The following is a 17,255-nucleotide window of genomic DNA, read 5'->3' as shown; positions in this document are numbered from 1 at the left end:
AAGGTTTTCATTTCTCCTTGTTTTTTCCTCTTTCAATGCGTGCTGCATTCTACAGCATGCATTGAAAGAGGAAAATGCCTGTAGTGATTATTTTGTGCAGGAAGGTGCCCCTTTCTGCACAAAAACAATCTCCCCATGACACAGGCATCCTTGCACCGTGGTGCAAGGGTGCCTGCGCCGCCGCAAGTCAGCTGTTTGTGCCCCAGCGCAGTGGAGAGCACAGGAATGCAACATATCCTTGTAAATATGTTGCATTCCTCTGCTTTGGAAGTGCCGCTGCGTGGCGCAGCCAAAGGGATCGCTGTCCCACGCTGGGGCACTTCCTCGTAAATCTGCCCCCGAGAATGTTATGAGTGTGGGCATTGGATAAGTAAAATGACATCATGACCATGTATTTATTTCTATTGGGAGATATTCTTTGATCTATCTTTGTCAGTTAATTATATAGACAATACTTTTGGATGTGTGAATAAATGGATCTGTGAGCATCAATGATGACTGCCCCACAAGGATCTCTCTTATAATGTGACTATTCACTTTGATAACTACAAAAGTGAATCAGAACTTTGAGACATGGGGTTCCAGTCCTCGGCCGCCAGGCTTGCACTGCTGCGGCGATGCACATGATCTATGTGTAGATCAATGTCTTCATTTGCAGCACTGACAGTTGACAAATCTAACTGAAACTGAAAGACACTACAAATTGGATATTTTTCCTCCCCAGTTTGAAGAGCAAACTGAAGCAGGAGAGCCTCTCGGCAGGGGAAATCATGTTTTTCTTCAAGCAGCCGAAGGCAGGCAGCAGGACCGCCATCCGGGCAGCAGATTACATGCAGACCACCTTCCAGCTGTTGAAGGAGAGACTGAAGGACTCCTACCAGAGGCCCTTTAATATCTCAGGTAAGAGACTGATGAAGAGCCCTGGGAGGTGACTGTTCACTAACTAACAACTAGCAAAGTGCTGCTGAGTCTAACCAACCAGGGAGTGCCCAGGACAGCCAATAACAGACTGTTTAGTGTAACAACCAGAATACAACTGCTCATTATTGCTTATCAGATAGTATTCAATACAGCTAGCAAGATACAGCTCATTGCAACCAATGAGAGACCATTCAGAGGGTATCCAGCCAGAGGAAGCACAATGAACCCACTGAGAGTCTGTCACTCTAACCAGCCAAAGCGGGCACAGGACAGCCATTGACTTTTCAGTATTATATATCAGATAATATTCAGTATGGTTGGCACGAGACTGTCCATTGCAACCAATGAAAGACGGTTCAGAGGGTATCCAGCCAGAGGAAGCACAATGAACCCACTGAGAGTCTGTCACTCTAACCAGCCAAAGCGGGCACAGGACAGCCATTGACTTTTCAGGATTATTTATCAGATAATAATCAGTACGGTTGGCAGGAGACTGTCCATTGCAACCAATGAAAGACGGTTCGCAGGGTATTCAGCCGGATGATGCTCAATACAACCATTGAGAGTCTGATCTGTTTAACCAACCAGAGTGGGCTCAGTACCACCATTGATAAACTGTTTAGTACAACCAGTAAAATATTGTTCAGAATTGCCAATTAGATAATGTTCAGCAAAGCTAGCAAGAGACTCTGCATGGCAACCAATGAGAGACCTTTCAGAGAGTAATGAACCAGAGGTTGGACTGACATGCAGGGCAATCAGGCAGTGCCTGAGGGGCTATTCCAACAGGTCAGTGTGTACGCCGTGTTGTTGGCTGTTTTTGGGCCTGCTTTATGGTCTGCTGGGCTGGTGTTTACTATTGATTTCCCTGATATTAAAACAAACATTGCCTGCAGTCAGCTCAAATCCATGCACACTTCCATACCTTGCAAAACACTTATAAAATGTGTCTTTACAAGTTAAAAACTGCCCCGATTTGAAAACATGGGCCACTTTTTGAGCTGTCTAGTTCACTAAAAAGGGGCAATTTCATTTTGGTTCCCGGGCCTATTTTCTGACCCAGTCCGATCCTGAATGCTCAATACAACCACTGAATAACCAGTGAGAGATGTTCAGAGTGTATCCAAGCAGAGAAAGCCCAGTAGACTACTGTGTAATAAAGAAGAGACAGTCCAGTACAATAGACAGCCTCTAGTACAACCAGTTAAAGATTAGGATAGGTTGAGTACAAATAATAAGCAGTTCACTTTAATGTGTATGCTGGCGCACCCATTGAATCCGTCGCTGACATAACTCTACTAACATTGTGATGCTACCGAGAGAGCTTATAGCTGCGGCCAAAAGCTAGGCAAGGAAACAGAAAGTCATTCCTCTCACAAGCTATCAGGAAGTCCTTGGTAGATCATGCAATGATCATTGAGGAATGAGTAAGCACTAGTTCAGCAACACCAGTAAAGGATGCTTGAGTGTTAGTAGTCTGGTGCAGTTGAACTGTTTGGCGTTACTACTATGGCCATGCGCAGTCCGAAGAGCCTACTCTTATAGGCAATTATTTGATCCTTCTACTTTAGGATATGCAAGGCAAGGGAGCATGAAAGGTAGAAATCCATAGCCCATATCAAAACTCAGGATATGTAGGTAAAGACCAGTTCGATATACTGAGAAACTATTCATAATGATTGATTCCATCAAAACAGCTGCTTTCATTGAAATCCATATGTGTGTGTATGTATGTATATATATATATATATATATATATATATATATATATATATATATATATATATATAGAAACAAGGTCCTGCGATGTGGCTCCCCACACGTCCCTCAGGTACAGATCTCCATAACACTGAGATGTTAAATCAAAAGTGGCTTTATTTTACCCTCGCCATCGGCATGAGGCGTTTCGGCCGCCAAAAAACGGCCTTGATCACATGTATGCGCCGAAACGCGTCAAGCAGCCTAAATGAGTGAATAAAACTTATTTTGGGATCATCAAATTTCACGGAGTCAGTGCCTTACTTGCATGCTGAAGTTTGGAGTGTTCCTGATATATATATATATATATGAGAACTAAATGTTGTGCATGGCCTGCAGAACTTTTTGGGGGGCCTGGTCCCACACATTTTCATGGCTTTGTGAAATACCTCTCTTCGGGTGCATTGGCATTCGGCTCGGTCCATCAGCTGGTGAGCCAAAGATTCAGAAAGATAATAGTGAGCAGATATTCACTTGCAATGCACAACGCTAAACTAAACAACAGTCGACCAGAGGCCCCTGCACATTGCACCGATCCATCTTAAGGTTAGGATTGCTTAAATGGTGCTGATTAGCTTTCCATAAATGGCTCGAATGTCTTTGTTTGTCACTACATCATCTTCTTGGTCACAAACTGTAGCCACTTGCCATGAAATTAATTTGTTCTATGGAATGCAAAACATCTTTAACTTAACGTGAGATAAGTTAAAACTGGTGGCACACTTTCCTGGTTTTCTCCTGGAATTGCCTTAAAATCCAGAAGCCCGCATTTTTTTGACTATGATTTAGCTGCTCTCCATCTAGAAATAAATCCGCCGGCAAATAAAAACACAAAATCTTTGGGGTGCAAAGTTCTATGATGAAGACTTCCCTAAATACCCCAAATATTTTCACCTGTGGGCACAAGGAGAGGCCATTTTGAAATGGGTTAGAAGCACTGACACCCCCCGCAAACACTGCCTTAGCTCACGTCAACCTTTGCCAGCATCATGAGCCCAGAGAGACCAAAGTCCTCTATTGGACGACCAAAGCCTGTAACTTACACAGTGGAACTTCTCAACTTAGAGACCTGGCCAGAAAACCGACCATGACTCCTGTAAGCCAGGTTCCCCCATGCTCATGCTGTGGTGGGGTAAAAAGACACTGTACCTATCTAAAACCCTACTTTTCAGAAGTAAGCTGGATCGTTCTGGCATGCAGCCCCAAAGTCTGGTTTGGTGCTCTTGAAGCACAACATAATGAGCAAGGACATATATTGTGTTGACAGACCACCATATCAATAGACCACGTTTTCAAATGACGCTTGGTCTGATGTTGCACCATATCTTTAGATTTTTTTGCCATTTTAAATTCTCATGCTCTCCCCAGTAATTTGTTTTTCAAAAGCACTACAACACTTTTCATTGAGCGGACTTTCCCATGTTTGCTATTGTCACATGTCCTCTTCTTCAGATATTATTGTCTACGTAAAATTCCCATTTGTTTTATTGTGGCTTTATTTTATTTTTTAGCTTTTTTAATGACAAAAGTATTTATGTATTCCTCCCAAAGTTGTAAAGTTGGATAATTATTTCCATTTGTTTATCAAATATATTCTTTGCCTAATATTTTGAATTCTGATTTTATAGTGCATCGTTCCGTTCCGCCTGTGTCACGGGAAGCACTTTCTACATTTTATACCTAAGGAAGGCAAGACTATTACCTAGAAATATGAACAATTTGATATCACCAGTAAACAGCTCCCAACATTACCAACAAAGGATTCTTTGGGAGCATTTCTTTTGATTAAAGTACCTGAATTAGTCAAGCATGGTAAAAAGCTAAACGAGAGGTATTGGAAGGGTTGCACCAAATGTAGTGAGAGTTAAACAAAATAGAGCCTGTAATAGAGGGATTGGAAGGATTAGCATTAATGTAACATTACTTTCTCTGGAACCTTTTGCAGATATACTCACTGCTGAACAGCTTCACACAGTCTCCAAGGTCTCTGGATGCGCTTATCAGTCGATGCCCAAAGCTTGTCCGAACAGTCGATACAGATCCATCACTGGTGAATGCAACAACAGGTAACTGTGCTCACTGTGGCTTCCTTTGATGTATAGTCCCAGCTGGGCCCTCTAAGCTTTGAGCCTCTGGCCCTCAATTTCGAAGTGGTCGTAAATTCATTTTAGTTGTGTTTAATATGCTGTAACTGGCTTGCAGACATCTCACTATTTTCTCCGTTGTAAAGGAATGTGGTGTTACCATAAAAAAACAATGCATGGTAACACACACTGAAACGTGGTAAAACCCTGCTCCAGCAAATTCGAGTGCCATATCCACAATAAGAATTGCAGGAAAACGTGGAGAAGCCCAAGCTCACACTCCAACAATTCCCCCTATTTCCCTATCCTATCGTTCCCTACACAACACCCCTCTAGTTTTTCACTGTCTGGACCTCATCTCACCTCCAAACCTCACACTTTGTCATTGTAGTCGCTAATTCCTCTCTACCCTTCCTTATGAGTTTCTCTCTTTGCCTATAACCTTACACCCCTCCAATGTCCTCTCTTCTCAGACCCCCCTCTATCTCCCTCCAAACCTCCCATCACATTCCAACATTCAGGACCCCCAAACCTTTTTTCTCCTGCTCATCTCTCTGGTAACATGCAACTTACATTCATCTCTAGGGCACCATGTCAATTTCATAATGCATTAGGACAATCCAAGCCTCATCTCCCAGAGTTAACTTTCAGCCTGATGGGACATTCCACGTCTCATCTCCAAGAACTACACTTGTCTCACCCTCCAGATCTACTATCCACCTTGGCCAAACTGACTGAGAAAATGAAAGCTTTATCTCAGGCAGTCCACACCCCATCTACCCTCTCAATAATGACCCGATAAATAATCCCTAGCGAGATTGAATTCCACAAATTCATTGTGAACCCCACCTGGAGAGCACAACTCTCCCTCACAAATGGCAAACTCGGCAATCTTGTTGACATTTAGAAACTTTGTGAACTTGCTGAAAGCCAGGTAACCACTTGCCCCAACGCTAAATCGGTGAGTGACCAACCACCAGCCAACTCTCCCTTCCCATTTATCGTAAACCAATGACCGCGCCGTACCATCTCTTCACTTAAGAAGAAGGAAACAGATAACCTCATTCCAATACCTATCAATCAGCTAAGTAACTCTGTGTCCATTACCAGACAATAGTTGCTTCAGAGCACCTAGTGCATCTTTCACAACTGCTATTCAGTAATCAATGATTTCAATTATGATCTTTGACACTATTTTGGAATGTCATCCTTGAAATCCTAGTCCTAACTGGGACATTACTCACCATCCTCCTTCCCCTGCAGTGTTCCATTATTTGGGATGAGAGAGATAACATGTGTAGCTGTTTTGAAGAGCAAGTTAGGCTTCAGAAAATGTCCTGCTGTTCAGTACCACTCCTTCCAGTACCTGTCAATGGAGATCTTCACTCATAAGGCATCTATGTTCAGGCAAAATGTCATTTACCATCCCGCTGGTAAAAATAACACATTTATAGAAGAATGCATTTAAATTCATCATGTCTCATCTGTTGATTTCTGAGACCAGCATCTTCCTCAATGGTTTCAATCAGCATTGGAACCACATCCTAGTCCAATCTGTCAACGTCTTGTCTTCTTTTCTCAACAGTAATCTCCTACAACACTCATATTTTTAGCGTTAAGTCCTCTCACATGCTGTTATGTTCCGTAAGCAGAGATGAATAAAGAACACAAGCCTAGTTATATAGACCAACCTATACTTTATTAGGAATGCCCTCTCCACTCTAAGGGAGCTTGTCACCGCCTGTGCTCTCCATGCACTGTCCCAATCCAAAATGCCCTTTGTGTCCCTCGCTTCATGCCTTTCCCTATCCCTGTACAAGAAGTGGTGTCCAGTGTCCAGCTGGTTCGTCCATGGCTCCAGTGTACTCCATACCTGACAAACACCTCCAAGAAATGCCAACACATCTCTTCAATGTAATTAAGCAGTCAAACACCCTGACCTTCAACAATAGAGCCCATGTTCAGGAAGATAAGCGTGAAGGCTTTGTTTTATTCCTTGACGAAATATCAGAGATGGAGTTACTCAAAACTATAACCAAAGTTAAACTGTTGAATCATTTCAATGACTGTGTACCAGGATCCATCAACAATGAGCTTGGGAGGCACTGCTACGTTTCTGGGATACATAGGTGAATTCTTCACTTATGCAAGGTACCTTCCCAGACTGTCTAAAAACATGACAAGCCTCCCTCCTTCTGAACAAAGCCTCTGCACAAACATGGGACCTAAACAACTAAAGGCCTGCATTAACTCTTTTTTTCCTAGGCAAGATGAGAGAAAGCAGTGTAGCCTCACAGCTTTCTTATCATATCCAAATAACAACCTCCTGAACAAATTCTAATCTGAATACAGGCAGGGCTAAAGAGCAGAGACCTTCATGCAACAAGTGCTTGATGACGCACTCTGTCTCCTCCAATCGGACGGCCTTCGTCTTCTTCTACACCTTTCAGATATCTTTGATACAGTCAGACCATTGGTTAACATCCTGAATGATAACAAGGGCATTGAGGTAACAGTTCTAAATTGATTTACTTCCTATCTCTCGTACCACTCGTAGTTAAAACAGAGAGTTCTCTATCCACTGCAGTTAACCTTCCACAAGTGGTTCCTCAGGGATCAATGTTGTCTGCTACTTTGTTTATGTAGAACCACTTGGAGAGAGCTTCAGAAATTTTTGGTATACAATGTACAGATAATACTCAGACTACCTCAAGATTTCCTCTCCGAATGACACCTATCTGCTTGGCAATACCCTGTTCCGAACTCGAAAGTGGATGTCCATCCAAAACCTAAAACTACACTCAACTAAAACAGAACTCATTTTAATGCCACTGAAAAAACCAACCTACTCATCTATCAGTGGATTGTTCTTGCTATGCCCCGAGTTGCAAACCAATGAATGTGGACAGTGTTAAGTAACTGGGATTCATCATTGAGTATTGGCTTTACCTACAAAGTCATATCTAGACGATGGCTGAGAACTGACACTACCACCTCAAATGACTTTGGGTCATTGGCAGTTCATCCCTACATGTCCACAGTCAATATGTTCTCTCCAGGTTGCTCTATGGGAACTCACTTCTCTCTGGTCACTCTAAAGTGGCCCTCTCACAGCTGTTCCTCACACTACCATCTACTTTGTTTCAGGTTACTAGAAATCTGACCATATCTCTCCTGATCTTCTCAATCTTAACTGGCTCCCTATCAGAGCTCCCTGCTGTGCTCAGAAAGCCCTTCACACCTCCACACTGTTCTACTTGGCTTTGAAACTGAAAATCTGTGGTTCACAACTGGGTCAAGGATTGTTGAATACTTCCTATGAAAGCTGAAGACATTCAAACAAAAGTGACGTAATAAGCAGTATTTTTCCAGCAGATCTACCTCGAACTGCAACACTTCTCAAACTCAACTCATGGCCTCCATGCCTGGCTACATTAAAAAAGGACTCCTACAAAGACACTTTGGTCAGTGACTGCCCTTAACTCCACCCAGTTCCCTTTGCCTTATGTTGACTATATTGTTTTGTTGCTTATGGCCTATATTGTTTGATTGTTTAGTCAACATTACCTATTATTGTCTTATACAGTACTCTAATACCCTTTGGCCACGTTCAAGTTATAGGAAATTGCAAACAGTTCATGATATTTACTACATAAATTCAAACATTTACCAAACAAACTAGATAGCTGTGCATCACTCACTTCCAAACAATAGTTATAGTCGGTTAGACCTGTCAGCCTTAGTGTGGTCTTCTATTAAACCTCTTGGCCTTTCTCCTCATGCTTTGCTGAATTTGTTTTAGTTGGCCTTAGAACTCTGCATACATTATGTCTGCTAACAAGCGCTCTCTCCTTCAATCATGGTAATATTGTCTTACACCTGATTGCCACTTTTAATTTACTTGGACTCTGTCATAAAGTGGTACTATATGCAGCTAGGACCTGTAAATTAAATGCTACTGGTGGGCCTGCAGGACTAATTGTGCCACCCACTTAAGTAGCCCTTTAAACATGTGTCAGGCCTGCCATTGCAGTCTGTGTGGGCTGTTTTTAATTGACTGCCATTTCAACCTGGCAACATAAACCTTTTGCCAGGCCTACACTTTCCTTTTAAATACATGTATGTCACCTCTAGGGTAGGCTCTAGCAGCCCGCAAGGCATGGTGTATTGTTTTTAAAAAGTTTGGCATGTACTTTTTAAAAATGTTACATGTCCTGGTAGTGAAAAACTCCTAAATGTGTTTTCCACTACTGCACGGCCTCTCTCTCTACTATAGAATAACTTTGGCTTCCCTCATTACATTTAAGAAGTGGTAGCCGGTAGGAAAGTCATGTTTGGTATCTGAGGAATTGTGATTTAAAACCCTTTTTAACGATAAAGTCGGATTGTAAATCACAATTCAAAAAATTCCACTTTTAAAAAGTTTACTTCGGAAAAACGTTCCTGGGGGAATTATTTATACCTAACTTGATTTTGTGCTGGTCATGAAAATGATCCTGATGCATCACATAAATAAATCCCTCATGTACTGTACCAATGACATATTGATATGTATTTATAAAGATTGCTTCAACAGAACCGCTCCGTCATGAGCACAGCGCAACCGCGGCTGGTGACGGAGCGGTTCCGTCACCAGCATGCGCCCCCGGCGCGACCGCCCCACCCCCTTAGCACTGCGGCAGAATAGCTGCCGTAGTGAAGGGGTTAATAGATGAGCGCAGACGACTGCTTCACCATTTCCTGAGTAAACAAGCGACCTTGACAATACCAGCAGCTGTTACATTTATTTTGAATTAAGCTCACCCGCAAGCAATTGCCAGCCACATAAAATTCCTGGATAGAATCGATAAAACATTTAGGAACCCAGTTACTGCAGCAACCTCCTTGGAGCTTCTGCCTCGGCATAAAAGGCCCAGATATGAATTTTTTTAAAACTCTTTATTTGCAACTGTACAGTATTTCATACATCTTATCATTTTTATTTTCTGTATAATACAGTCTTTTAACTTTTTCGCCCCGAACATACCCCAACAGGCTTAAGTAACAGCGGCTTGATAACTACAGTATCTTAAGAAAAGCAGGAAAGCAGAATCATATAGTCTTTGTATAAAAATGTGCGAGAAAACATCAATTAGGTAATCCACATTCTGCAACACATCATGTTATACACAAGAAAGGCCCAGATATGAATAGCGCGGCTTTGCAGCAAGCAGTGGATGGTCGCCATTATCTGGATATCACAGGAGATTACCAACTGGCCACTTATAACATTTAAAGCATCGGTATAAATCATTTGATAGCTTAAAGGGACACAATTGTTAAAGATTGCTTATTGCAGGTCCTCTGAGTAAGGTCAGTAGCATGTGATTGAGCTCTGCGGCCCCTAGACATCTGATTAGATAAAGTTTAGATTACTTTTTTTGCCCTTGTACAGCTGCTGCTTGCAAAACCCCAACAAGTTGCAGGAATAGCAGGCAGGCTGTTAGGTAAATGTAGACACTTTAGCATGGGCCAACACAAGTTTATTACTGGATTTGGACGACTCTGGTAGAAGCATTACCTATCCTCCCAAATTAGAAATTCATAGCATAGAGTCAGCTTGTGACATAATCTTTACAATCTATTGAACACACAGCATTTCAATATTGATAGCATCTGGCACTTTATAATCTTCGCACTTTAGCACTACCCTCAGGTTTGACCTACTTGTTGAGCACGCAGATGTATCAACTGTAATAAAATGCCATCATCCTTCACCTCAGTAGTTCAAAATGTTTGTAATTTGCTGCTTAGATTAAAAATAGAAACAGACCAGCCTACATCAGGGCATACAAATCCTATCTGACTTTCAAAACTACCGGTTTGTGCATATGTAGTAATGCCACCAGAGCTTTTTTTCTGCATTTGCTATAACCTCACTGTTAAAGTCTAAGGGGCAGATTTATGATGCCCTTGCGCCGCAATGGCGTCACTTTATTTGATGCAACTGCGGCGCAAACAATGCGCCCTATTTATAACGTGACGCATCTAGGAGATGCGTCACGTTGTAAAGCCCTGCGCCATAAGGAGGCGTTCCTGCGCAGGGAGGGGGGGGGGCGTTCCTGCGCAGGAACGCCTCCTGAAAGTGGCTGAGTGAAATCTATGAGATTTCACTCAGTCACTTTCAGGCCAATGCTGCGTCAAAACCCTGCGCCTGCTTGAAGCAGGCGTAGGTCTTGATGCTGCATTGTGTAGATGGGGCACCCCCGAGCCTTGCTGGAGCTGCGTCGTGCTTGCGACGTCGTGCGTGACTTCGGTAAAGTCAGCGCTATATAAAATCGCATAAATAAATAAATAAAACAAAAAAATTCCAAACATCACCAGGCCCCCACAGCAAGACCCATTCTTCCTCGCCCACTGTGCCCTGAATGTGAAGGGCTGTGGGCGAGGTGTTAAGACTAACACCGTTTCTGGGCTGCATGGGCGCCAGGGGGGCCGAGGTGCAAGAAACACCTGCCCCCCAGGGAGGCCGATTATTGCAAACAATCACCCCTCCCCAGCCCAGCCTCAGCTTGATTGCTTGGCAGGGCAGGGGTGAAGGAGAGCCCACAGCTGAAAATCGCTGTCTGGCCGCACAGCGAGGCTGCTTTCATTTTCTCAGTTTCTGTCTCCGTGCACTCTGTGGGCCGTTTTTTTTCCTCCCCTTTCCTAGTCCACTCTCTGTGGACTGGGACAGGGGAGAAAAAAAACGGCCCACAGAGGGCACTGAGGCACCGGCCCTTCGGCCCATTCCCGAATGCCCGCCTTGCCAATCCGCCCCTGGCCCCCAGCACCTTGAGACCCTTTGGGTTGATTAGTTCGCGCTTTACAAATACCGCGGGTTTTATGTTATGAGTTAATCTGTGTTATGCTCTAAATGAATTGGCTGCATTGCACAATGAGATTCTGCTATTTGCACACATTTAATTTGAACCAATTTATATTTGCATAATTCTTTGTTTCTTGTACTTGGCACTTTAATGAACTTGATTGTCTGAATAAAGTATTTTAAACGCCAGAGTCAGGTTTTTTTCCTGTCAATCTTTTGCATCTGTTTCAATTCATTTAAACGCAATAGACTTTTATTACTGTGCCTCAAACCCCCCTATTCACAAACTGTTCTTCAAAGCAGCATTTGATAGGTGGGTACCTCAATATGGTTGACTATGCAATATTTACCATTAAGTTTATTAGCAGTGCCTAATCCCAGCATTCCTTGCATTTGCCTTCCATTCTCACTGTAGGAGGAATCCGCTTCTCGGTGCTTCAAACAGGGGATTTGCTCGTTTGCTTCCTGCGGAATATGAAGATGGACGTGCTCTTCCCAAAGGATGGACGGAGAACAGGAGAATAAATGGATTTGCGCTCCCTCTGGTAGAGTATGAGGGGCTGGACCCATGTTGAAGTAGGAGGGGCTTCTGCTTTGTGACATGTCCGATGGGAAGGCCAGTGGAGACTAGGGGAGTTGTCTTGCTGCCAGATAACAGAGGAGCTGTTGTAACCCCGTCGGCCAACGGCCGTCGCGAGCACTACCTCCGTAGTGCTGCGCACGTCCGTTGGACGATGCGGCCTCCCCACTCAATAAAACCGATTCCGCCGCGGTACACTTTCTGTAGTACGGAATCACTAAACCTAGCAGGTTACTTAATTATTATTTCAGGTGCCACATCTGCTCAAAGGGAAAGAAGTAAAACGTAGGTAGGACAACCCCCTTGAGGCAAAGACTTGTTTGCTCAGCCTCCAGACCCTACTGACTCTTGCAGCTAACATTACACAATCTCCCACATTTCACTCACGCATCATCACTTAAGTAGTGTATTGCCATGACACGGCATGCAATACATCAGCAGTTTTGCTACATTTACATCAAGAGTCATTACATCAGATAGGACAGTACTTCCCAGGTCAGTACAGATAAATATTTATATATATTGGAAACACAGGGAAGTGGTTATGGCGACAAACATAGAGGTTGAATTGAAAAAATAATAACATTGAAATTAAATAATTTAAAACAGATTAAACGCCAATCTAAATGAATACATAAAATAATAAATAAAAATTAGTAGAGTAAAAATAAACAAAAGGTTTAGAGATTAAGTACAAAAGTATTACTATAATAAAGAGAAAAAGAAATATATATATATATATATATATATATATATATATATATATATATATATATATATATATATATTTATATATATATATATATATATATATATACTAGCAGCCCGTCCCGACGTTGTCCGGGTATGAATTGCTGCCTGTCAGTAGTATATTGTTTTGTAGGATTTCGTTTTGATAGCATTTGTTATCTGTGACAGGCCTGTGAAACGCTCCGATTCACAGTGCACTGCCGATGCACTTAAGAGTGCGCGTTCAGTAGTGTGTGAACTCGTGTTTCCCTACTTTATTTTTCCTTGCAATATTATATAGCGCGAACTCGAAAACATGGCATGAGCACAATTTACATTACAGAAGAACACATTCATTTGTGGTAGGCACGGGGAGACAAAGCGATTTTCCTAGAATCACAGGATGTTGAGCTGATGCCGAGATTCGAACGTAGCTCCCCAGCTCTCTAGAACTTGTGGCAGGAGGTGTGTCTAAAAGAGTATGTCAGGAGAGAGACCTGTGCATTTTCAAATGGGTGGTGAAAAAATATGAGTATGTTGCTGGAGATGTGGGCCGCCGTGACACCAATGTACTTACCGGGGAGGGTAAACACCCATTATTCCGCAACTTTCTTTCCGCATACCATCACTCCGCATACTTTCATTACGAAAGTACCATGACTCCCCAATGCCATTATAACGCATGGCATTACATTTTATATGCTTTTACCACGCATACATTTACATCGAAATTCGTTGTAAATGCATGAATGGTAAAAGCATGTTTTTTTAAAACGTTTGGATAAGGTAAGTATGGGTATAGGGGTATATGCTTTGGGGTACTGAGGTATATGTTTTGGGGTGTTTGAGTATTTTAAGGGTTCAGATATAGTTTTGGGTTATGGGGTACAGGGGTAGTTTTAGGGTTTAGGGGTAGGTATGGGTTTTGGGGTACAGGGTATTTTTAGGGTTCAGGGCTAGGTTTGGGTTTTGGGGTACAGGGGTATTTTTAGGGTTCAGGGCTAGGTTTGGGTTTTGGGGTACAGGGGTATTTTAGGGTTCAGAGGTAGATTTGGGTTTTGGGGTACAGGGTGATTTTTAGGGTTCAGGGCTAGGTTTGGGTTTTGGGGTACAGGGGTATTTTTAGGGTGCAGGGTAGGTTTGGTAGGTTTGGGTTTTGAGGTACATGGGTATTTATAGGGTTCAGGGCTAGGTTTGGGTTTTGGGGTACAGGGGTATTTTTAGGGTTTAGGGATAGGTCTGGGTTTTGGGGTACAGGGTATATTTATAGGGTTAATATGGGTTAGTGTTTAAGGGTGTTGGGGTATTTTAATGAGTAAGGGTGGGTTATGATTTTGGGGTGCAGGGGTATTTAAAGGGAGCAGGGTGGGATTAGCACACAATATGAGACATGGCATGAAGGGCGGAATGAACCACACACCCCCAGCACACGCCCACAGCACAACGCAGACACGCCCACAAGGGACTACTTTGCTGGCACGGTTCTTTTACCTTTTAAATGTATATGGTGGGCGTCTGCATAGCCTATGTCCTTCTGCTGCAACTGCCCTTTCCAACGCTGTATTGGGTGTTGTGATTGGTGCTGTGGTTCCTGAGATTACCCGCCTCAAAGGTTTGGGCACTCTCTTTATTATATTAGTATGGATATATATATATATATATATATATATATATATATATATATATATATATATATATATATATATATATATATATATATATATATATATATATATATATATATGTAGCACCATGGGACTGGTAGTCCCTAGATAAATTTTGCAAGCAAGACTACGTGGGGCAGGTGGGCCAACCACCACTTGGAAAGGAGGAGCCAGCCAATTAAAAAGAGTAAGAGGACAATGTGCTGCTTGAGAGACGCATTTGATAAAGGCATCGCGCCGAAACCGGTCATGCAGCCTCAGAAATAAAGCAACATCAAAAGCCCTGCTGTGTCCTGTGGTTCTCTGTACCGTGAGGAGGAGAAGTCGAGTTTATATTTCAGCGCGCTGCCTGTGACGCGCACACAGGACCCCTTTGAAAGAAAGAAGGTCAAGGCAACATGGGAACATTTACGAAATTAGCCGAGGCATCGGATTTTTTCCTTGACCCACCGTCGAGCCCCTCAGTGAAAAAGGACGCTGTCATCTTTCCTGCGCCCCAGGGCACAAGTCCTAAAAAAAGAAGTGGGGGGACTCTCCAAGGTAGGCGTGGTCACAGGAAGTGACATCACGACAGGAAGTGACATCACGACGGGAAGTGACATCACAACAGGAAGCGACATCACGACAGGAAGTGACATCACATGACATCACGTGACATCACTCTGTTTTGATAATTAACACACAAATAAAATTCATTGTCATTTAAAAAGGTCTGCCTACTTGGGGCGGATTTGCTGAGGCAGACCACTCTCAGTGTCTGCCATGCCCGGCAGGAAAAAATAACACTGCCCACCACTTGTAGGGGAAAATCTCCCTGTGGGTAGGAGACATTTTTATTTTTCCGAAACAAACCCTTACTATGGTAAGATGGCTAGTGTACAAGACTGAAAGCCTTAAACAAAATGTGCTGTGGTCCCGGATGGCAGTGTAGCCTTAATTGAGCGAAGGTGACATGAACACATTTTCAAAATGCTACAGGAAAGTTTGACTGCAAGAATTTTTATACATTACAGGTTCCCAGAGAGGCTGCTTCCCACACTCGACAATGACTATTACACACAGTAGGGCTCCATATTCACGTTATTCTATCGATGAGTGTTATATGTTATCTCCCCACCTATTGTAAACTAGCGACTCTGTATTAAATAGTTTTGTCCCAACTGCCTCGCTCTAGCTGTGGCTAGATTTATGTATTTTATTTATAAAGTTTTATATAGCGCAAACTTGATTCCGAAGGATATCAGAGCGCTTTACAATTTGCAGCAAAGGTAACAAATCAGAACATTAGTCTAACATTGGGAATCTTGGCTGAAGACAATGGAGCTGCCGGGGCATTAACTTGGGTCAACAAGATACATCTTTCGCCAGGCAAAACCTAAAAAAGTTCTCGTTTTTAGTAGAACTATTCTCTCCGTCCCGGGATGCTTTTTTCAAAGAAAGAAGTAGGGGAACGGGCTGAAATTATTTTTAGAAGTAGGGGCACGCCGTGCCCTTCCGTCCCCGCCCACTTCTACCGCTGCCTACCAGTCCTGGCTGTTTAGTGAACAGCAGGTTGCAATGTGGGACTTGTAGTTTAGATGGTTTGGTTTTTTGGTTAGTATTAACTCAGAGATCCACAATGCAAAGTGCTGTTTCCAGGGCATTAAGTGGGATGAAAAAGGTGGAGGGTCTTTACAAGGCGTTTGGCCAATAGAAGAGGCGTGGCCTGTTGTAAACTAAAATCCTCTGAATCCCACAGCATGGTCTCTGTTTGGTGCCCGAGTGCCTCTCTGTCAAGGCCACCGGAATTATGCGATTATTTGGTGAGTTGAAGGTGGCTGGGATTTCAGACCATTTTAAGTGCTTTCTTCAAAAGAATCACTTTCCTGTTCTATGTTATGTTATGAATAAGCCCTCAGTGGCCTCAGACAAAGCAGCCCTGTGGAAAAACTCACCCGCTTGGATGCTTCTAAACGGCTATAAAGAGGGCCACTGGAAATATGCGGAAGGAGAGGGCAAAATTAGGCGGCAGGGAGGGCAACATTATGTGACAAGAATGGGCAAATTATGCAGTGTAACGCGGCACATTTTCTGATAGTATTTCTTCATTATATTGTCATTTTTACACTTGTTTACACTGTCTGGGCATAGGCTGCACCTCATTAGTACCCAGTTTAACACCCAAACATAGCAATAGGCAACAGAAAGATGACCAGCCCAGCTTTGCAAAGGGCCTTTCACCACGCAGCAACACGTGTCCCTTCATTTTAGTAACTTTTGAACTGTGTTAGCTAGATTTTTTTTCTTGTTAAAATCTACAGATTTATGCAGCAGTTGCTGAATTATGTGGAAAATGCGGCAGATCCATACATATGCAAAAAACATTGTGGCCGCACAACCTCATAATTCCAGTGGCCCTCCCTTGAGACGGGTTACTCTCTGTGTAGGAATCAGAGGTTCGTGGGCTATGCTTTCGACCTCACCCTGCCCCTGCACAGCCCGCCCTGGCCCGGAGAGTGGTTCTGTCAGGTGCTGTCTGTGCAGGGTCTGCAAGGCCCACCCAGATGTCCCCGCCCTGCACCTCTGCCCCTGAGGGTACCCTGCCCAAAAGCAAATCTTGCATCTTTTTAACCAACAGACACGATCCTCAAATGTCATTTCATAAAATGTGTCTTTAGGGCCAAGCTTAAGTC

The 17,255-nt window shown here is 43.1% G+C and overlaps 1 protein-coding gene across 1 annotated transcript in view; it reads left to right on the top strand.

Annotated features, from left to right (window-relative positions):
• Positions 1-17,255, top strand: part of LOC147729756 (myeloperoxidase-like) — a 158,942-nt gene that overhangs the window by 21,353 nt on the left and 120,334 nt on the right. The window contains exons 4-6 of the mRNA XM_086954642.1: positions 725-900; positions 4,625-4,745; positions 12,026-12,155. Coding sequence (XP_086810768.1) covers positions 725-900; positions 4,625-4,745; positions 12,026-12,155 — 427 coding nt within the window. The remainder of the gene's footprint in view (positions 1-724; positions 901-4,624; positions 4,746-12,025; positions 12,156-17,255) is intronic.

This window comes from Lissotriton vulgaris, chromosome 2_1 (genome assembly GCF_964263255.1).
Source record: "Lissotriton vulgaris chromosome 2_1, aLisVul1.2, whole genome shotgun sequence".
In the NCBI taxonomy this organism is placed as follows: domain Eukaryota; kingdom Metazoa; phylum Chordata; class Amphibia; order Caudata; family Salamandridae; genus Lissotriton; species Lissotriton vulgaris.
This window is presented reverse-complemented; position numbering and strand designations above follow the sequence as displayed.